Source organism: Hippocampus zosterae, chromosome 8, assembly GCF_025434085.1.
Source record: "Hippocampus zosterae strain Florida chromosome 8, ASM2543408v3, whole genome shotgun sequence".
In the NCBI taxonomy this organism is placed as follows: Eukaryota; Metazoa; Chordata; class Actinopteri; order Syngnathiformes; family Syngnathidae; genus Hippocampus; species Hippocampus zosterae.
In genome coordinates, this window is record NC_067458.1 from 4429327 (window position 1) to 4451865 (window position 22539).

At 41.8% G+C, this 22539-nt stretch overlaps 2 protein-coding genes and 1 long non-coding RNA gene across 3 annotated transcripts in view; 1 reads left to right on the forward strand and 2 right to left on the reverse strand.

Annotated features, from left to right (window-relative positions):
- LOC127605718 (uncharacterized) overlaps window positions 1–16337 on the reverse strand; it is a 64794-nt gene extending 48457 nt beyond the window's left edge. Inside the window, exon 1 of the mRNA XM_052073504.1 lies at window positions 15857–16337. Coding sequence (XP_051929464.1) covers window positions 15857–16336 — 480 coding nt within the window. The 5' untranslated portion in view covers window position 16337. The remainder of the gene's footprint in view (window positions 1–15856) is intronic.
- stxbp3 (syntaxin binding protein 3) lies at window positions 1226–21886 on the forward strand. The gene is made up of 19 exons (XM_052073424.1): window positions 1226–1363; window positions 3457–3506; window positions 3731–3812; window positions 5379–5455; window positions 5551–5623; window positions 5723–5823; window positions 6534–6679; window positions 6942–7035; window positions 7255–7379; window positions 7514–7612; window positions 7715–7772; window positions 9933–9998; window positions 12000–12080; window positions 12229–12364; window positions 13207–13313; window positions 13484–13582; window positions 14859–14944; window positions 18968–19116; window positions 21312–21886. The coding sequence occupies exons 1-19, from the start codon at window positions 1246–1248 to the stop codon at window positions 21413–21415; spliced, it is 1851 nt and encodes a 616-aa protein (XP_051929384.1). The 5' UTR covers window positions 1226–1245; the 3' UTR covers window positions 21416–21886.
- Window positions 20005–20282, reverse strand: LOC127605748 (uncharacterized). Its single transcript, XR_007963644.1, has 2 exons — window positions 20110–20282; window positions 20005–20068 (listed from the first exon to the last, which is right to left on the reverse strand). It is a non-coding gene; the product is annotated as an uncharacterized LOC127605748 (long non-coding RNA).
- Window positions 21887–22539: the final 653 nt, after the last annotated feature.

A 22539-nucleotide genomic window follows, 5' to 3' on the forward strand; every position in this document is an offset into this window, starting at 1 on the left:
GAAGATGGCTGGGATAGGCTCCAGCATGCCCCGCGACCCTTGTAAGGATAAAGTGGGTAAGAAAATGGATGGATATCGAATGTTCAGAGTTGTCACGGTCACTTTATTCCGCCTGAGCATGTTGAAAAACAGGTTGTGGCAAAATTATGTTGAGTTTTCTTTTGTAGCCAGTAGGATGATATGATTAGAAATTAGCTCATCAGAGTATCATCTGAGGTTAAATGTTTTGGGAAAAAGTTAGATGGTTTGGACAAATCCAGAGGAAAAAGTGAGTGTATCGGTATAAGCGTGATGAGGATGGAGCTCTCTGGAAAGAGAGTAAGAAGACCCAAGACATTGTTGATAGTGTTGAACCTACTACTGCGGAAGTCTCTCGCGGTTCATGTATAGGCATCATTGCTGGTGACTACATGATGTTCTAGGCACAAGACTGGAGACATTTCGTATTTTTCTGTGGTCGCTACCACTGAGTCGCTGAACACCCAACGTGCCTCAATGCATCGTCACTGCCAGAAGCGAACTGCAGGGAAGCTCCACCCCCTTTATTTATATACACCCCATAAACACGGTATCCCTCCACACAAAATAGCACCAAACATTAAGCGATAATACCAGTGGCATACATTGTCACTCAACAGATAGATGTGGTAAGGGAAGGCAGTGTTAGAGAAGACTGATGCAGAAGAAGGCCAAACAGTGATAATAATGATGATAATAATAATAATACATTTTATTTGAAAGCGCTTTTCATAATACTCAGACACTTTACGACAAGAATTTATAACACGGAATAAAAATGTGCACTTTATAACAAAATATATACGTTATAAAACAATTTTGAAAAAGAAAAACAAAGCAAGAATTCTTAAAAGAAATTAAAAGAAGTACAGTAAAAGCATTGCGGAACAGGCGAGTTTTAAGAAATGGTTTGAAGGATTGGAGGTCAGTACAGTTGCGGATGTGTTGAAGTCGAGAGTTCCAGAGGATGGGGCGGCGACGAAGAAGGCTCGGTCTCCCCAGGATTGGGTGGCATGCTTTGGCAACCCCTGACGGGGAAAGCCGCAAGAAAGTGTAGAAGAAGCATTTTAAAAACAACAGACGCCGACCAAAATGCTATTCAGATATAAGTATTCAAATGGGCATGAGTGAAGAAAACTGAACTATGTATCTCTATACGTCAAACGAGCGCCAACAGATTTCGCTCTCACTGACTACCTCCAACCGGAAGTTCTACCGGAAGTCGTAATGTTTGGCTGCATGCGCCGTACAGAGCAGCCAGGAAGAGGCACTGGAGGGAGAAAAAAAAGAAAAGTCAAGATGGCAACTGGTCCGGAGAACGGACTAAAAAGAATAGTTTGGAAAAGTAAGTTCAATATAGTCAATCGTTCATTGTCCTTTTTAAACAGACTTTAAAGCAGTGAATTTGTGTGGTAGACATTTCAGCAAAGTACCAGTTGCTTCCTTTGTGACTTTGCATCGGCAAATGACAGTATAGTTGTCACCTTCCACAGCGATGTGAAAACGCAATTGGGCGTATAAACAATGAAACAACGAGACGTTATTCTGACTCTTGGTCATTTAGGTGCTCTAAATTTACTGATAACAGCAATCCGTTTTTGACCAGAGTGACTGTCAGCCCGAAACTGGGTCAACGTTCTTTGAGTTTGATGCCACACCTCATGTCTTCTTGAAGACCGGTAAAAGAGAGTTCTGAAAATGATCGAATACAAATATCAGTCTCCAAGACCTATTAAATGTTCTACACCATCTAGAGACAATAATATCATGTAAGCGCTTTTTCAACCTTCATGTTAGTTAACTATGGAGACACTCACGAGAATTGTATTTCAAGTTACCCAAATATTACATGCTTTGCTGAGACGTCCAATGCGGGCGTAGGATTCCAACCGTATTGTCGTATTCTTGGATGTAGAACTGCACTATATTAATACCACATTTTCATACTCTAAAGAAAAAGACATACGCCCCCACCTCCTACAGACATTGTCCGACATGAAGTCAAACTAAACTAAATGTTTTTAATCAAAGGAATGAAAATTGTCTGAAAAATACTAATGTTAACGCTAACATTCAGCAACTTCGAATAATTTTAGTAGTCTTAATTGACTGAGAACAGGAAAAAGTTGTCTTCGTGTCAGACAATGAACAATAAATTTGTCTTTCGTGTATGTAAACTTCAGGTTTCAACTCTCTCTCTTTCTATATACATGTGTGTATATATATATATATATATATATATATATATATATATATATATATATATATATATATATATATATGTATATTAGAGCTGTCAATAGATTAAATTATTTAATTAAAATGCAACTGTCATAATTAACTCAAATGAACAAAAAAATAATAATCGTGATTACTCACACATTTTTTTATCGTTTCTGAATTTCCTTTTACAATTTTTGTCCTATTTCCTCTCATCAACATGGAATCATGAATCAGTTTTCTATGTGCCAAATGCAAATATTTACTGAAAAAACAATTTCGATTTTCAATTTTACATGAACATTTTTCACTTGGAGCAGTTATTCACACATAATCTCTCACACAATATTACTGTCCAGCAACAACAGTAAAAAAAACATTTTGTCTAACAGTTTTTTTTTATGAAATCAAAACAGAGCAATATAATATTATAAAGTACACATCTAAGGTAAACACTCTTAATTGTCCCTCAGTGTGAGTGTTAGTGCGGATTGTTGTTCATCTCTGTGTGCCCTGCGATTGGCAACCGGTTCGGGGTGTCCCCCGCCTACTGCTCGAAGACAGCTGGGATAAGCTCCAGCACGCCCCGCGACCCTCGTGAGGATAAAGCGGATTGGAAAATGAATCAATGAATATACAGATTATAAATAAGATATCCTTTATTCGTCCCACACTGGGGAAATTTACAGCCTCCAGCAGCAAGAATGTATGTAAACAGGGATATGAGCTGCTGGAGAGGCAGCCACTCAGGGGGCGCCATATGTATATAAAAAATATTCACACATACACGCCCCACCTTACTACTTTGAGGTCTTCCTCCCTTACGCTTCTGCCCGGTGCCTCAGGTCTGTAGACCTGGAACCTTTTCCGTTGCTGGTCCCTATGTTCGAAATAACCTTCCACTGAACGTTCGACAAGCCCTCTCACTGCCCATCTTTAAAACTCGTCTTAAAACATATTTTTATTCTTTCACTTTTGACTCGGCACTTGATTTTTACTTTAACTGTTTTTGTGCTTTCTACTGTCTGTGTTATTAATTTATTGAATTATTGTTTGTTGTATGAATTATTTTTGCTCCACATATAGCACTTTGGATACAGTGGTGGTTATTTTAAAGTGCTCTATAAATCCAGTTGAGTTTAGCTCCCAAATAATGCATTGTTGTCCTGAAAACAACCCTTGCTTAACTTGATATCTGACATATTTTTCTTTTCGTAGGAATTAAAGAAACAATTATTGAAGACTGCAGAAAATCAGAAGTATGGAAGGTAAGCAACCTTTCTCTTTGGGTTGGTTTTCTTTTACTAAGACAACCATCAAGTTATTTATTTTTTTGTAGCTTTTTTTCCTTCGTAGAGGCCCATTCAATAATTGACCAAAATCCCCGATTGAATTTCTCGTCTTTTTAAAAAAAAATTAAATGGTCCCTGCAGTGTAAAGTACCACGAATCATATTGCAATTTCATTAACCTCCTATTAATCTTCTCTGCAGATATTGATTCTGGACCACTTTACCACCAGGCTCCTGTCATCATGCTGCAAAATGTCTGATCTGATGTCAGAGAAAATAACAAGTAGGTTATTTAAAAAGTTAATAACAAGTAGGTTATTTAAAAAGTTGCAGGAATGATCATTTGAAATCTAACAATCAATACGTGATTCAAATGGAGACTTATAGCTTTAGTTATGGTGGCTTTGTAAAAATATACCATTTAATATTACAGTTACAGGCAGTCACACACCCACAATCAATAATACTTGAATTTTTAGGGCCTCAAAAGTATGTGGGCTAATCTTAAATTAAGAGCAGAGCTGTTACATGTTACGGATCGTCCATATTGTGTTACGGAAATTAATTCACTCTAACTTATTACGCCGTTAATACTGATTAAATTATGGGTCAAATTGCTCAAACAAGTTGAAAATGAGCATGAAATAATTGTGATAATTGTTTGACAAGATGCCAGTTGAAGATGCGTCTTTGTTCCCAGTCCTCACTTTGTCTACTCGCCAATAGCGAATGGAAACAGCGTGTGAATATTTCCCACGCTGGCGAAGGGCCAATTGGGCTGATCAAAATTGTCTGTGTCACAGGCCGTGCCTGTGTGCGTTCATTCTAGCATGGGTGAATGGTGTTTTCGTTCAGTTCATTTCTGCACACAGAGGTATTACTGCTACTGAAAATATTCATTTTCCCTCCACTCCAAAATTTAAAATGTTTCAATTGATTATTGAATGTGGGAGTCGGAAGGAGCTTCCGTCCACAGCTCCTGCTTGCTGAGCAGACAGGCTTTCCCTTTTTAATTGTACTCTTACCTTTGTGGGTGGCGTAGTGCACAACGGGTTAGCAGATCCGCCTCACAGTGCAGAAGCGCAGGGTACGATTCTGGCAACCGACCTTCCCTCCCACATCCTTAGATAGGCTCCAGCACACCCGCGCCCCTGGTGAGGATAATTGATGAATGGATTTTACCTTTGTTGCTGAATACCCGGGGACACAGTGGTCTTCGGACTCCATTAGTCCGAAGGAGTCATGTTGCATCATGACAACGCAAGGCCTCACACAGCAGCCCAAACGGTGCATATTATCAACGAGCTGGGCTGGGAACTTCTCCCCTCGCCCGCTACAGCACAGTCCTTGCCCCTTCAGACTATCACCTGTTTGGTCCCTTAAAAGCGTTCACGAGAGGCACAAAGTTTGGAAGTGACAATGAAGTCAAACGTGTTGTGAGCGACTGGCTAAGACATCAGTCCGAAGATTTTTACACTGGGGGAATAGGGAAGCTTGAAAAGTGTGTGACAGTGCAGGGAGACTACGTTAAAAAAAGTCAGCTTTGACCTGTCTTAGATGTCCTTATACCGGAAATGTACCTTATTTATTGAACTACCCTCGTATAATGACAAACAACCATTCACATCTGTATGCACAACCTTCACACAAGTCAGGTGAGTGTACCACTCCACCATCAGCAACACAGCAATAGACTAAGTGTAAATTGCATTTTGCAACAACTCTTCAAATACGTCTGTACTTGACTAATATTCGAGAAATTAACAACATTGGTGCACTCAATACATTTTAATTTTACTTACTGTGTGGGTGTCATCAGCAGATAAAAACATCTTTTTGTTTTCTTTAGTTGTGGAGGACCTGTACAAAATCAGAGAACCTGTTCTGGAAATGAAGGCTATCTACTTTATGACACCAACAGCTCAGGTATACCATTCCTGCTCTTCCATCTCCAACACTGTATTATAATTCAACTGTAAAGTATGTTTACTTTAATTCCGATATCTTCTATCCTTTTACAGTCTGTGGATGCCTTTATTGCCGACTTCAAGCCTAAACCCAAGTACAAATCAGCATATGTTTATTTCACTGACTGTAAGTAACTCACTCGTGGCTACTGATAGATGTTGATCAGACTGTTGTTTTGGCTTATTTTGAGAGTTTTCAGGCAAATAAAAGAGCTTTATCCCTCAGATTGCCCTGATGACCTTTTCCACAATATGAAACTGTACTGTGCAAAATACATTCGGATTTGCAAAGAAATAAATATGTCCTTCATGCCTCATGAATCACAGGTATGTTTTCTTTTAAGAGCTTTTTTCCCCCTTTGGTGTCCATTGCAATCATTTGATTTAGCCTATGTTTCTTTCCTTCCAACCAAAGACGATAATTGTTCAAAATTAATATTATTTTTGGGGAAAAAAACCATATCATTATGTTGCCAGGATTCGTCAAGCTCAAATTCTGAAATAGAATTTCAAACTTGAGCCACATTTCCCAAAACTAGGATTTCCTAACCAGGTGTACCGTACACAATCCCCTAGAGATACGCAAGTACAATGCAGGGGGTATGTGGAAACATTTAATAGTTTATTTTGAAGATGATCAGTAAATATTTCATTTCATAAGCTCTTCAATAAAATGGTGTGTGCGTGCTATAACTTCCCAGGGGTGAAAAGTGCTTAGTTCCTGATAATCAAAGATGAAATGCCTGTTTAAATTATCTAAATTTTTGTGCTAATTAAAACAATTATAGATAGCAAAGGCATGTTTATCATTTATTTTGATTTCATCAATTTGTTTATTTTTGGATGGACCACTAAGTGTGATGGTTCATTTTATAATGTTAAATTGATTACCGTAAAATGTTAATTGTTATGAGTGGTGTTTGCATTTTTAGGTCTTATCACCTATAATCCAGTGAAAACCCCCCAAAAATATTATAATTAGTATTTATAAAAAAATAAAATAAAGAAATTCATCAAAACATATGAATGCTTTTCAGGTGTTCACCTGTGATAATCCGAGAGCCTTTCAGAGCATCTACAGTCCCAACAGTCAGGACAGAAAAAAGACACTGGAAACACTCGCAGACCAGCTTGTCACGCTCTGCGCCACGTTGGATGAGTACCCAGGAGTCCGATACAAAAAGTACTGTATATCACGGACAATGTTTTGACTAGGATTATACGCCCTAGCCTCAAGCAGACACTCGCTTTTGATGTGAAAAGTTTGTTCGTGAGCAACAGGAGTCGACACCAAACCTTTAAATGGAGGAGGAGCATTAAATGCACACTCTTTTTTAGTTAATGTTCAAGCTATTTATCATGTGCAACATTACCAATATACCTCTGTGTGTTATTAGTGTATTAATCTTAACAGTGATAGCTCATGGTAACATTTTCCCTACTAGAGACGCCAACATGGAGTACGCAAAGACTCTTGCAGAGTTGTTGGACAACAAACTGTCCCGATACTATGAAATGGATGACAGCAATAAGAAAAAGGTCAGACATCTGCTTCACTGAGAATGTTGATAGAGAAAACAAAGCCTTAGTTTTGGAAATATAGTGCATTCTTATTCTGAAAATGAAACACACTGTCACAATTGCTTATTGTCACCTTAGTTAAATTATATCCAGTCTTGATCAGAATGTTAAAACAGAAAGTAATTCTTTCACATGTCACTTGTCACAGTAACTGCTGCTGTTTCACATTCCCACCAGGAAAAGACTCAGGCCCAGCTGCTGATTGTGGAAAGGGGCTTTGACCCTGTGAGCCCTATCCTGCATGAGCTTACTTACCAGGCCATGGCCTATGACCTCATTGATATCCAGAATGCCACGTACAAGTAATGTACCCATGCGGTTTTGTTAACCACAGCAATATTTTCAAAGGCTTAAAAAAATAATAGATGCGTACGGGCACACACAAATGAAATGCCTTGTGATCCTGATAACACAAAGTGGGTCTTGGTGTTGACAGGTACAAGTCTAAAGATGGCTCAGAAAAGCAGGCTCTGCTGAATGAGGATGACATGCTTTGGGTGAAGCTGAGGCACAAGCACATTGCTGAGGTGTCTGAGTAAGTCTGACAAATAAGTGAAAAAGGGAATGGTGGTTTGATGGAATCTATCTCCTCACTCTTTACTTGAGTAACCATTACTTAAATATGTTCCTAAAACAGACAAATCCCAAAGATGGTGAAGGAAATATCTGCTAGCAAGAAACAACCAGATGGGAAGGTACAGTTGGACTCTACTTGTTTTTACTTACATAATTCTGAAGCCACACCCACAAAATCTGAGGACATCTAATATTTTTACTCGGCAGTTTGCTGTATATATTATTTTATTTATGTTGTCTTTAATTTTTCCTCATTCTACTCTGCTGTCTGTAGCCAGGTCGCCATTGCATTGTGTAATTACGAGAGAAACATCGTAAAGAAACCTACTGGTATAATCTAGTGCAAATCCTTACCATGTTGGGGAATAACAACGTTTTAGTATAAGGCGTTACTAACAGTGGCGATGTTTGACTCCCAAAATAATCAAATTGCTAAAAATTGTCGTTTCGACGATGTTGGCGTTACTGATGATGTAACGCAGGATGAAGCGCTTTGACTGACCATTTCAAACCACGCACAGGAATTCAGGGTGTACCGAATATTATGGCAAATGTGGCCACCACACTGGCTATGCCCATACACAATACTGGGATGGAGCAAATATTTTCGCCAATATAGCCGCCCCATTTTGGACGGCTATATTTGGACACTCATGAATCAGTGGTGTGCCGAAAAATAAAAGATATCTGTCTCTATGCATGTCATTAATATTATATAGTTTTGTGTTAGTGCACACTGCACACTAAGCATGTTATCGGTTTCACAAATAAAGTATTAAAAAAAAAAATAACAAAATGTACTAAAAAAAAACAGGTCACCTTACCCTACGGTGGCATATCACTGGAAGTTGTTAGCAGTCAGCAGTCTGTACTCGCAGCTTTCGATCAGAGCTGTTGCGATATATCTTTTATTAATAATGTAATGCTTATTAATATTATTCTTATTCAAATTTGTTTCATGTAAAATTCACCATTGGCGCCGGCAAAGAATGAGAATCTGGAGTGCCAGGAGAAGCATTTTAAAACAGTAGATGTATGTGCAATAGTTTCAGCACTTAGCACACTGCAAAAGTATGTTGCTACATATCTTTTATTAATATTGTCATTGTTATTAATATTATTCTCATTTAAATTAGTTTCATGTACAATTCACCATTAGCACTGGCAAAGAATGAGAATCTGGAGTGCCAGGTGAAGCATTTTAAAACACTAGATGTATGTGCAATAGTTTCAGCACTTAACACACTGCAAAAGTGTCTCCCATGCCTCCGTGTCAGGTCTCTGCTCTGGTCGGAAGTGATTTCCTTTCCACAAACTCACAAACTCTTGTATCTACTTTATTTTTCTGTTTCGTTAATGGTACACCACTGACGAAGAGTCAGTTTTCAACTTAAAGCACGCTGCATTCCAAATAATAGTAGACTTTGAAAACACTCGAGGTAAATTCCATCTGACTGTGAAAGTGAATATCTAATGGTTGCCAGAGAGTACCGTATTTTCTGCACTATAGGGCGCACCAAAGTCTTCAATTTTCTTAAAAGCTCACAGAGCCCCTTAAAATCTGGTGATTCTTTTGTATGGTCATTATGGTAACACCTCAACTCCAAGATGGCTCCTTCCTGGAGACATGCTTCCAATGTTATAACTTGCTGTTGGTTCAGTGAACTGTGTCGCTGCTTTGTTAAATAAGTTTTTGTTGCAGCTTTGAAAAAAGGAGAGCTGTTGTGTTCATTTTTTAAAACAGTCTCAACAAATACAGGTACGTCTTTGTCTGTCTACATGCCTTCTTCCGTTCGACTCGAGAGGCATTCAAGAACGCCTCAGAAAAACTTACATTAATTATTACCGCCATGAAACCACGAAGAAAATCAAGCGAGGAAATCACAATAAATTCTGTAGGGAGGGGGGTGGATATAGAATGTATTTTGTGATTTCCTCGCTTGATTTTCTGTTTTGATGCATTATTTTCGATTTTCAGTACAGTACTAGTTCATTTACGGTACATTTTTCAGAGGCGGTCATGAACACCTTTCAAGTTGAACGGACTCCTCTCGAGTTGAATGGAAGGAGCGTACTGCCATCTAGTGGAGACATTGTAGATTACGCCTTGTAATGTGAAACGTCCAATGTATGCATTCATTGAAGGTGCGCCTCATAATCCAGTGTGTCTGTTAGTGCAGAAAATACGGTACTGTACATTCATTATAGTTATGTGTTGTAAATTTTACACCTCAGAAAATGTACTCTGTTTATTTATTTATGTATTTATTCATTTTCAGATTACCATCAGCAATTTGGCCCAAATGATGAAAAAGATGCCATCATTCCGTAAACAGCTCACACAGGTATGTTGCATTGTTTCAGAGACTGGCTTTTGCACATATCAGAGACTTTCTTGACAGACATACCCCACTTACTGTTTGCCACTACACGAGGTCTGTTCAACTGACGGTCCATGTACCGCCCACATCTGACCTGCGGAAAATCTTCATTTGCTCGCCGAACATCACCCAAATCTCGTAAATCATTCAGCCTAACTGGAGAAGTGTCGATTTGTGCAGTCAGTCCTTCGTAATGGCAGAGGGGCAATAGCGAGGCATACAGATCACAATGGTGTGTCACTGATTACACGCTCTTGTTCTGCTTCGGGCCTGCAGTCATACAAACATGCAACTACCGTTAAAATAAAAATAGACAGGGAAACTACAATTTTCAACATTTAGTCCCCTACAAAATATGCACTCACAATAACTGCTGAGGAGAAGCCCATGTGTTTGCTTTGTAATGAAATGAATATTGTATTGGAGTTAAACAACCTTTCAACACTAAACAAACACTTTCAAACAAAACGACTTCAATGCAGTTCATCCCCTCATTTTGGATAGACACGGAAACAAAAGGTTTACAAGACAACTCCAAACGAAGTAGGAATACCGTCACTCGGTCCTGCTCAATAGAACAGAAGGCAACTATACTTTTACTCCGGGTGGCATGTATTCTTCAATGTCTTTGGCTTCATTTAATTAATTTAAAATTTTTAAAAAACATTCAAAAGGTCAAGACATTATAATGAAAAAGCACATGTCTGGCTCTTCAGCCCGGACACTTTTTGAAACTTTTCATTATGCAGTTGAATAGCAATGCACTACGCCCCAAGTGATAAGTGGGGTGATTAAGAAAAGAAAACCTTTATTAGTCTCGCAATGGAGAAATTCCAGATTCACAGCAGCAAAGTTATGAAAGGAAGAGGTAGAACAACAAAAAAATAGAAGCTGCTGGAAAGGCAGCCACTCTCGCGGCGCCATTTTGAAGTCAAAATAACAAAAATAACACAAGACAACACATAGGACAGAGACAGTCGTGCAATCTTCACCACTTTTCTGCATACACTTTGTTGTCTGAAGCAGTTATAGATGAAAGAGGAGAGGATCAAAGTGTCCTTTCACCAGTGGATCAGAGACATCATGCTGAAAAATGTGCACACGTCTGCTACAAGCAAAGTTTTGAAAGCAAACACGAAGCTGTAGCGTCCATTGACGAAAAGAGATTAGTTCACTTCTCCTGTCCCACATAATCCGCTTCAAACTCCAAGCCGCGACTCCCAGCTCCAAATCCGCATCGGCACTCCGCGCCAACGCTCCTTTCTTCTCATCGTCGCCTCCTCAAGACCTCCATCCATCCAGCCGCAGACCGTTCAACAGCACCGATCTCTCCGCTGAACAAAGCGGGGCTGTGAAAAATGCTGCCCATTACAGGCGCAAGACACAAGCGCCTCGGGACTGTCCAGCAACGACAGTCAAATGGCGCCAACATTCCTCCAGTGAAAAACAGTGCTGGTATACCCATGCTGCCGAGAAGGCGCAACCACCAAGCACAGAGTCTCCTCCTTGATGAATGTCGTGGCCAAAAAATGCTGAAAAAGGTCCACATCAAGTCCACACGACGTAACAACAAACACAAGTGACAAAAGAAACACAAGAACAACAAAAAAAAAAGCAAGGCTCATGAGAGCACTTGCTGACGGCTGCCTACTCGGGCGCCATCTTGACTTCCTGTAACGATAACGATAAGTGTGTGTGTTGCCTGCTTTCTTGTAACGTTTTTTTTTTTCCACAAGGTTGAGAGAATGTAGGGTCAGACCTGGCCTCTCAGTAATAGTTTAACTTTTGTGGGAAACATGAATAAACAACACTGACAGTTTTGATTGATCGTTCCTCTCCCAGTTGACTCATGTTGGACTTTGTGTGTGTTGTTGCATGTAATGTTTTATACTGTTTCTACTTCTGGCTTTTCACTTTTCAAATAAGGGTAACGTAAATTGTTTTGCTTCTTTCTCTGAACAATAGAAAACCGTTCACCTACAATTGGCCGAAGATTGTATGGTACATTTTTCCAACAACGTAGAAAAACTCTGCAAAGCCGAACAGGTCTGTCTGAGTTACTCTTCTGTTTTGGTAAAATCTCTAGGCTACTTATCATTCATTGCTTTAAAATCTTGCTTCTGTATAGTTTGGAGATTTGAAATGCATTTTGGTTGTTAAATTTTAAATAAGTATATTTATTATCACTGTGTAGGACCTTGCGGTGGGCTCCGACGTGGATGGGATGAAAGTGAAGGATCCCATGAGGACTCTGTTGCCAGTGCTACTGTACCCATACTCTACCTATGACAAGATCAGAGCTGTGTTGCTTTACATCTTCAGCGTTCATGGTACATTTTACAGATGGGCCAGAAATTACAGAAACAGCTGGGGGAATTTTTAGTCGGTAGTGTTGCCCATGTCAGGTTTGAAAACTAACTGAATAATGATTAGGATCCCAGAAATGCAGACAGACAAAATGCGATTTTAAACAAAACCGACAAAGTCCAACACAGAAAACGCTGGTTCACAAGGATCCAGGGGGAAAAAAATGAGGAACGCAAAAGGCAAGGTCATGGAACATCAAGAAAACAAAAGAAATGACTAGAGATCAAATTACACGAAAAAGCAAAAACAATATGAAATAACTAAACAATGACTATACTTACTAAAGGTGGAATTAAGGTAACAAGAATGACTATGACGAGATCGAGAGGTCTAGAAAAACAACACTTGAGTACGAGCAGCAACAAGATCAATAATCAGACAAGCAGCAGGCAGCTTGTCAGTCCTGAACAATTACTCATTTGAACAACTGAGTAACCTCAGACAAAAGGTACTCTGTCCTCAGGTGTTTATTACACACCTAGATATTAATACCATGAAATAAAAGCTGGAATTCTGAGCTTTAGTCACATATTCATCTTTTGATCTAAAACCCAAATAATTTTCCTTATACAACAAAAACAAAAGAAATGGATCTTGCAGTTGCAATACATTTGCAGGGGACTGTATCTCAACCCTTCATCTCTCTCCTTCAAATGATCTCAGCACTCATATTTGAATTCCCATATCTTTTGGACTTTGATATAAAGTACAGTGATTAAGTTGGGTACTTGTTTTTTTTCCCATTTTGCAGCTGTTGTCGATCGCTTTGTAAACTATGGTTTATTTGATTCATGTGTTTCACCAGGAACAACAGATGAGAATTTGAACAAACTCATCCAACATGTGAAAATTGAAGATGAAAGGGAAGTTATCCTAAACTGGAAAGAGCTTGGAGTCCCCATCATCACATCTGTACGTGGAGAATCAAAATTCATTGATTGAACGTCGATAACACATAATTGCTCAACGGATAGATTTAAGGGTTTCTTGAAAAACCAACATTAAGGCTTGTTGTCACAATTAACACTCTATTTGGAACATAATTCTGTTCTGATTTTCTTCTATTGTCCTTGTGATTTCAGCCCAGTTTTTTCTCGCGCAAACCGACCAGACGGGACCGTTCTCAGGAAGAGACGTACAACCTGTCCAGGTGGACTCCTGCCATAAAAGATGTAATGGAGGTCAGTAAGAAATACTTTGTTGGTTATTATGCAGACCGACCAATTTGGATGCTGCCAAATACGGTGTCTAAAAATTGCAGTGCCACCTGCATGTCATCAGGGTTGGGGAGGAAGGGAATACATGTACCGGCGTTACATATTGTGAATTTAAAATTAAAAATGTAACTATTATACATTGCAATTATAGAAAAAAAAGACGGAATCAGGTACATTTATGAAAAATTATAATTATTTCGCAGGATTACAATGTCGACTAAGACAGAAATATGCCATTGGCCCAGTTGTTTATTTGAGCCCTGAGCCAAAAAGTTCGTTTTGCTGATATGGTCCACCTGATTCCACTCGCGCAGCCTTTGCCAGCAAACGGGAGGCGGGAGAACATTTTATGATGCGTCTGCCCCTCTCACACGGCCAGTTTGAAAGCAGGCAGGAAGGAAGTGGTGACCGGTATCCGCAGTTTGGAACATACACACTAAAGGACTGATTTATCTTATACTACATGTGTGAGTGAGATCGCTTTGTCCCATCTGTTCCATTTTCGGACTGGTTCTTTTCTCCTACCTGCGGATGATTCCTTCTTCTGCTTGGATTTCGTGATTCTGGTTTTTCCTTCGTCTTTTATATGTTGATCAAATTGTCAATCCATTTTGTTATCGTTATCATTCCAAAAAATGACGTCTATTTTTGTTTTTGTTTCATTATTGTCTGTAAAAAATTATTGTGATGAAATGAAGGCTGCAAATTTTTAGTCAATGAAATGAACACTATAACCAAGCAAAAAACAAAAATGTTTATTTCAATCTCAATACTATTTTTTTGCGATCCCTGAAGTTGCTCTCATTGCTTTTTTTTTCTTTTTTTTCTTTCATGCTTTACTTCCTAAAAAGGTGCACCGAGTTCACATTTTTTAAAAAACTATAAGCAGGATTACTTGTCAAGTCTAAATTAAGATGAGACATTTAGATACCAAGTCCCAAGTCATTCACAAGTCTTTCGCAAGCAAGTTGTGAGCCCTAAAAACAGCAATTTCAGCTAAATCATATAAGTCAACTTCCCCATTGCTAATGTTTTGTCTGTACCCAGTAAGATCATTAAAGATTAATCTAAAAGCATTCCTCAGATCATTTGTTTTCCGGATAGCATAACAATATGTGGATGGTTGTTTTCGCCTTTCAACAGCACACATTTAAGTTTCTCATCTTATCATGTTAGCAGTTTTACTTGCATTAAACAGTATTTGTACGAAATGGAATGAAATGATAGCTCTTATTTTCAGGATGCTGTGGAGAACAAACTAGACCCTCGGGAATGGCCATACCAGTCCGAGTCTCCAACTGCTTGGAATGGTTCCGGAGCTGTTAGGTGGGTTTGACTAGAGAGTAATGGACAGGGAAATTTTCTTGTGCTGACCGAATACCATGACAGCAGATTTCCATGTTTACTTTGAACCATTACATTGAGCTCGGCAGCATACAAGAATGACACTGTTTTAAACACAACGCAAGATATTGGACCCCCATTTATTGCAGGGATACATTTCAGATCCACCCTTAATAGGTGAAAATCTGCAATACAAAGGACCTAGAATACAATTTTTTCAAAAGTTTGACCTCTCCCCCGCACTTCAAACTAGTGCTGAACAGTTACCGTAATTTCCGGATTATAGAGCGCACCTGATTATAAAACACACCCACTACATTTTTAAAGGAAAAAACATTTTGTACACACTAAGCTGCACCTGACTATAAGCCGCAGGTGTCCACATTGTAACATGAGATATTTACAAAGAAGGACGGTACACATGCGGCCGTTAGAAAAATCTTATAAAGGCCGCTTTATTAAATAAGCGTGATAATAAGTTAATAAGTTGAAAGCGTGTGACAAAAATTACGGCTTATAGTCCGGTAATTACGGTTATCAAGAAAAATCTTTATAAAAGCCGCTTCATTAAATAAGCGTGATAATAAGTTAATAAGTTGAAAGCGTGTGACAAAAATCACGGCTTATAGTCCGGTAATTACGGTTATCAAATTCTAATTTGACATCGCAATGTGGTAGTCCATCCATCCATCCATCATCTACCGCTTATCCGGGGCCGGGTCGCGGGGGCAACAGCTTTAGCAGGGAAGCCCAGACTTCCCTCTCCCTAGCTACCTCTTCCAGCTCTCCCCGGGGGATTCCGAGGCGTTCCCAAGCCAGCTGGGTGACGTAGTCTCTCCAGCGTGTCCTGGGTCTTCCTCGGGGTCTCCTCCCGGTGGGACATGCCCGGAACACCTCACCAGGGAGGCGCTCAGGAGGCATCCGAATCAGATGCCCAAGCCACCTCATCTGGCTCCTCTCGATGTGGAGGAGAAGCGGCTCGACTCTGAGCCCCTCCCGGATGACCGAGCTCCTCACCTTATCTCTAAGGGAGAGCCCGGACACCCTGCGGAGAAAACTCATTTCGGCCGCTTGTATCCGGGATCTCGTTCTTTCGGTCACGACCCATAGCTCGTGGCCATAGATGAGGGTTGGGACGTAGATCGACCGGTAAATTGAGAGCTTCGCCCTTTGGCTCAGCTCCTTCTTCACCACGACAGACCGATACAACGTCCGCATCACAGCAGACGCTGCACCGATCCGCCTGTCGATCTCTCGCTCCCTCCTGCCCTCACTCGTGAACAAGACCCCAAGATACTTAAACTCCTCCACTTGGGGTAATATCTCCTCCCCGACCCGGAGGGGGCAATCCACCCTTTTCCGACTGAGGACCATGGTTTCAGATTTGGAGGTGCTGATTTTCATCCCAACCGCTTCACACTCGGCTGCGAAACGCTCCAGTGAGAGTTGTAGAGCCCCGTTTGAAGGAGCCAACAGCACCACATCATCTGCAAAAAGCAGGGATGTAATACTGAGGCCCCCAAAACAGACTCCCTCAACGCTTCGGCTGCGCCTAGAAATTCTGTCCATAAAGGTTATGAACAGAATCGGCGACAAAGGGCAGCCTTGGCGGAGTCCTACCCCCACTGGAAACGGTTCCGACTTACTGCCGGCAATGCGAACCAAACTCTGACATCGGTGGTATAGTGACCGAACAGCCCGTATCAGGGGGTTCGGTACGCCATACCCACGAAGCACCCCCCACAGAACTCCCCGAGGGACACGGTCAAACGCCTTCTCCAAGTCCACAAAACACATGTAGACTGGTTGGGCGAATTCCCACATACCCTCAAGGACCCTGCTAAGGGTGTAGAGCTGGTCCACTGTTCCACGGCCGGGACGAAAACCACACTGCTCCTCCTCAATCTGAGGCTCGACTTCCTGACGGACCCTCCTCTCCAGCACCCCTGAATAGACCTTACCAGGGAGGCTGAGGAGTGTGATCCCTCTGTAGTTGGAACACACCCTCCGGTCCCCCTTTTTAAAAAGAGGGACTACCACCCCGGTCTGCCAATCCAGAGGCACTCTCCCTGTTGACCACGCGATGTTGTAGAGGCGTGTCAACCAGGACAGCCCCACAACATCCAGAGCCTTGAGGAACTCCGGGCGGATCTCATCCACCCCTGGGGCCTTGCCACCGAGGAGCTTTTTAACCACATCGGTGACTTCAACCACAGAGATAGGAGAGCCCACCTCAGAGTCCCCAGGCTCTGCTTCCTCAAAGGAAGGCGTGTTGGTGGAGTTGAGGAGGTCTTCGAAGTACTCTGCCCACCGGTTCACAACGTCCCGAGTCGAAGTCAGCAGCGCCCCATCCCCACTGTACACAGTGTTAGTGGTGCACTGCTTCCCCCTCCTGAGACGTCGGATGGTGGACCAGAATTTCCTCGAAGCCGTCCGGAAGTCGGCTTCCATGGCCTCACCGAACTCTTCCCACGCTCGGGTTTTTGCCTCGGCGACCACCGAAGCCGCGGTCCGCTTGGCCAGTCGATACCCGTCAGCTGCCTCTGGGGTCCCACAGGCCATAAAGGCTCGGTAGGACTCCTTCTTCAGCTTGACGGCATCCCTTACTGCTGGTGTCCACCAGCGAGTACGAGGATTGCCGCCACGACAGGCACCAACCACCTTACGGCCACAACTCAGATTGGCCGCCTCAACAATAGAGGCACGGAACATGGTCCACTCGGACTCAATGTCCCCCGTCTCCCCCGGAACATGGGAAAAGCTCTGTCGGAGGTGGGAGTTGAAACTCCTTCTGACAGGGGATTCCGCCAGACGCTCCCAACAAACCCTCACTATACGTTTGGGTCTGCCAGGACGGACCGGCATCTTCCCCCACCATCGGAGCCGACTCACCACCAGGTGGTGATCAGTTGACAGCTCCGCCCCTCTCTTCACCCGAGTGTCCAGAACATGCGGCCGCAAATCCGATGATACAACTACAAAGTCGATCATCGAACTGCGGCCTAGGGTGTCCTGGTGCCAAGTGCACATATGGACACCCTTATGTTTGAACAAGGTGTTCGTTATGGACAATCCGTGGCGAGCACAGAAGTCCAATAACAAAACACCACTCGGGTTTTGATCGGGGGGGCCGTTCCTCCCAATCACGCCCCTCCAGGTATCACTGTCATTGCCCACGTGAGCATTGAAGTCCCCCAGCAGAACAATGGAGTCCCCAGCAGGAGTACTCTCCAGCACACCCTCCAAGGACTCCAAAAAGGGTGGGTATGCTGAGCTGCTGTTTGGTGCATATGCACAAACAACAGTCAGGACCCGTCCACCCACCCGAAGGCGGAGGGAGGCAACCCTCTCGTCTACCGGTGTGAACCCCAATGTACAGACACTGAGCCGGGGGGCAATGAGTATGCCCACACCTGCTCTGCGCCTCTCACCGTGAGCAACTCCAGAGTGGAAGAGAGTCCAACCCCTCTCGAGAGAACTGGTACCAGAACCCAGGCTGTGTGTGGAGGCAAGTCCGACTATATCCAGTCGGAAATTCTCTGCCTCACACACCAGCTCGGGCTCCTTCCCTGCCAGAGAGGTGACATTCCATGTCCCAAGAGCTAGCTTCTGCAGCCGAGGATCGGACCGCCAGGGTCCCCGCCTTTGGCTGCCGCCCAGCTCGCATTGCACCCGACCCCTTTGGCCCCTCTCATGGGTGGTGAGCCCATGGGAAGGGGGACCCACGTTGCCTCTTCGGGCTGTGCCCGGCCGGGCCGCAATGTGGTAGTGTTCGAATGGAATGGGCCTTTTGGCACGTAATTAGAGCTGTACTTGTTTATCATTGTGACCTTACCCTGCTGAACGCTTTGCATATTCCTATCTTCTGCACACTCTTGAAAATAAGACAATCACAAATCTTAGGAGTTCAGTTTTATGTAATTTCTAGATTTTGGATGCAAATGCCTCCAAGTCTATGATAGATTTTGCTCATTTGATTCCGATCATATGCTCTTTCCCTCACAGTGCACGTCAGAAGCACAAATCCAGCACTCAGGATGAACGTCGGACGGGCTCACGCCTCATCATCTTTGTCATTGGAGGAATCAGCTACTCTGAGATGCGCTGTGCCTATGAGGTCACACAGACTGTAAAATCCTGCCAGGTCATCATAGGTGCGCATTAATACAATATTATACATTGCTGTTAAGTTTCTGTGAAGCTGCTATTATCTTTGGGGTCAATTTGACCCCATTCAATGTTTCTCATTCAAAAAATTATAGTTGCCTTTTTTTCTGCTCCATATTTCAAGACTTTTCCTTATTTGTTGGGGGCAACTGATTAAGCATAAAATGATCATGATGCTATTTTTTCAATGACCTGAACAATTATTGCACGCATTTGTGATCTTCAGAGGTCAATTTGACCCTAAGCTTTTTTAGCTGCAGAAAACGCGTGTGCGCGCGTGTGTTTGGGGAGAGGGAGAGGGAGAGGGAGAGGGAGAGGGGGAGGGGGAGGGGAGAGAGAGAGAGAGAGAGAGAGAGAGAGAGAGAGAGAGAGAGAGAGAGAGAGAGAGAGAGAGGGAGAGGTGGGGAAAATATCAATTTCTGCGAGAACTTGGATAGTTTCCCCACAAGGACATTGGCAGTTAATGCAAACATAAGGGGTGTTCACACGGCACACATTTGCTCCGGTGTTGCATCGATGTATTTTGTTGCGATATATCTTACACCCGAGCAAATTTTGTGGAGCGTTCACACGTACAAAGCCGCTGGGTGTTAGTCCCGGTGCAGCCCCACTTGCGTTCGTTGTTTTCTATCGGTGCAAAACGATAGAAAACAAAGAGCTGTCGTGTTGGTTCTTTTTAAAACATACACAACTCAAGGAACTACTGTACAGGCACGTCCTCCTCCTTCTCGTTCTCCATGCCTTCTGCTCGAGAGGCGTTCAATGACCGCCCCTGAAAACGTAAATCAACGATGACTTCAATGACACTCAGAAAAGCAAACATATAATGCGCCAAACAGAAAATCAAGAGACGAAATCACAAAATAAATTCTATGGGGGGGTTGTGAACACACAACAGAGGAACAAACTACACAAACAACTCCAAGACAGTCCAGTCTCCTACAAAAGGAAAGATGACGGAAGTACAACAGAGCACGAACGCAATGCATTCTAGCCGTACGTAATCAACTCTTCTCACGCGTAGCGAGGCTACTCCCCCGCAAACGAGCATTTGCTCGGGAGCAAATTTTTAACCCTGTAGCTTTCACATGTACCATTTTACACCGGTGCTGCCCCCCAAACGAGCATTTGCTCCAGAGCAAATTTTTAAACCACCTCCTTGAGCAGGGTTAAATTTTCTCTGGTTTAAGCTGTACCGGTGTAACTTTGCACGTGTGAATGCTCTACTGGGGCAGCACCAGAACAAATGTTCCCGTGTGAACACCCCTATAAAAGCTTGCACAATAGCCTCTACCGAAATCATTCCACATTGTGCTATGCTATCCACTGCAATCTGCATACTCTCTCACTTGAAAATGTCCTCTGGGAAAAGGCTTCCTCTCCAGGAGGTTTTGGAACAGCTCTTTGCCAGTAAAAGTGAGATAGCGGAGAATGTGTACTCACTCTGCCACTGCCAGTCCCAATACCCAGATAACTATTGAGGGAGGATGAGAGAGACTTGATGAGTGAGACGAATATGTGACCAAAAAAAAGATGACAATAAGTAAATAATCATGTTTATGAGGGGAGAGGGTGGGGTGAGGAGGTTCCCATCATGAATCAATGTGGTTCATTCTGTGAGAGTCATGAATGCACACCCGGAATTAGAAAACATTTGGGTGAACGATTCTCAAGACCGTTGCTCTGAAACTGAATTTTTGTCCTGATGGTGACGTCACAGGAAAGATCATTTTATCAGCAAATCCAATAGTTTTCATTCTCTTGTTGGTATTCATACTGTCACAAAATTTCAGAAGATTCGTATTAAAACCTTTTAGATGAATTCTAATTTAAAAGTTTGACCTAATGGTGGCGCTGTAGGACAGGTCAACTCGCTGATAAGTTTTATTATCAAAGAGGTATTATGTATTGAACAAATAAACAACAAAAACTGGGTCAACAAATTAATGTACCTCATTTTCTTGAGCCAAATATCGCAGGGTTCAAATTGACCCCACGGGTAAAATGTGTTAGTAATATTTGAGGGTAATTGGAGGGTTAATTTAGATTGTGTGTGTGTGTGTGTGTGTGTACATACATATTTATTTTTGTGATATAATTGATATAATTTTATTGAAGTCAAACTGAATGTTTTTTCTACAGCGTGTCAAAGCCTGATATTACTTTTGTGTTTCACGTCTAGGATCTTCCCACATATTAACTCCCAGCAGTCTACTGGATCATATCAAGGCCCTAAGCAAACGTCCTATGGAGACTTTCACAATTGAGGAGAACAGTGATGACTAACATGTCATCCAACGAACAGACTCCCCACATACCCTTGTCCTTCCCAAAATGTATCATTAGTGCACACAACAAAGCCCCTTCATTGGGGTAATGAAGGGAATGTTACTGTATTATTTTGAATGTTTTTTTGTGTATTCGCTCATTAAAGTACAGTAACCTTTTTGCAGATAGATTTAAACCTTTAGAAACTCAGCTGTGAGGATTAGGATGGTTGTTCGGTCACATAAATTGGCCTCACCCGGTCCTGGAAAAATAATGGTAACTTTACCCTTTAAAGGACAGAGTGGTGGAGGACATTCACCCTTAATGTACATGTAGTTTCTAAGCACTGAACCTTGGTCAGCTCTTGTAAACTGTTATCCCTGTGTATAAACAGTTAACATTATTTTTTCTGGGTTTTATGTACTGTATTTGTTTTCTTTTTTTTTCTCAAATTGAACACTGACTAATAAATGCATGAAGTAGTTCAAATTATGTTTTTTGATTACAGAATACATCAGGATAATAGTGCTCTTTGTGTCAATCACTTAGCGTTATTAACTTTGTAAAATTATTTTATACAGCCCTCGTGTTGGATGCAAATGGCTCATGTCCCAAATGACAAGTGTATTGAAAGTAAAAAGCAAGTACCGGTACTCAGCAGGAGCAGTTCGTGAACACTAAAGCAAATGTCTTCACCACACCTCGACAATGACTATGCAAAGCATAGCTTATTTTATTTTATTTTTTACATAGAATAATGGTTTCTTAATTTTTCTGCTAATTGTTACAAAGAGATTTTAGTCCTGGCATTTCAAGGCTGCTAAATATGTACAGTATTGTAAACAGTGTTCAATGTATTCTAATAATACAAAGGGTGACCCAAAAAAACGGGCCCCGACTCTAATTAGGCCCCGTTTCTTAGTGTTTGGTCACAAAAAAAAAACAATTGTACTCAAAAATGGCATGTTTTAGTGTTTTATATGTGGAACGGAGACTGCTCGAAAGCAATAAACCACTGCGTTGAATGTGTAACAGTACTGTTGGTCCCAACTAGTATTCATTATCACTCACTGGCTTCCTTATCATTTTACAACATTTATTCGAGATCCATCCTGAGTACTCTCATTGTCCGTACAAACAGA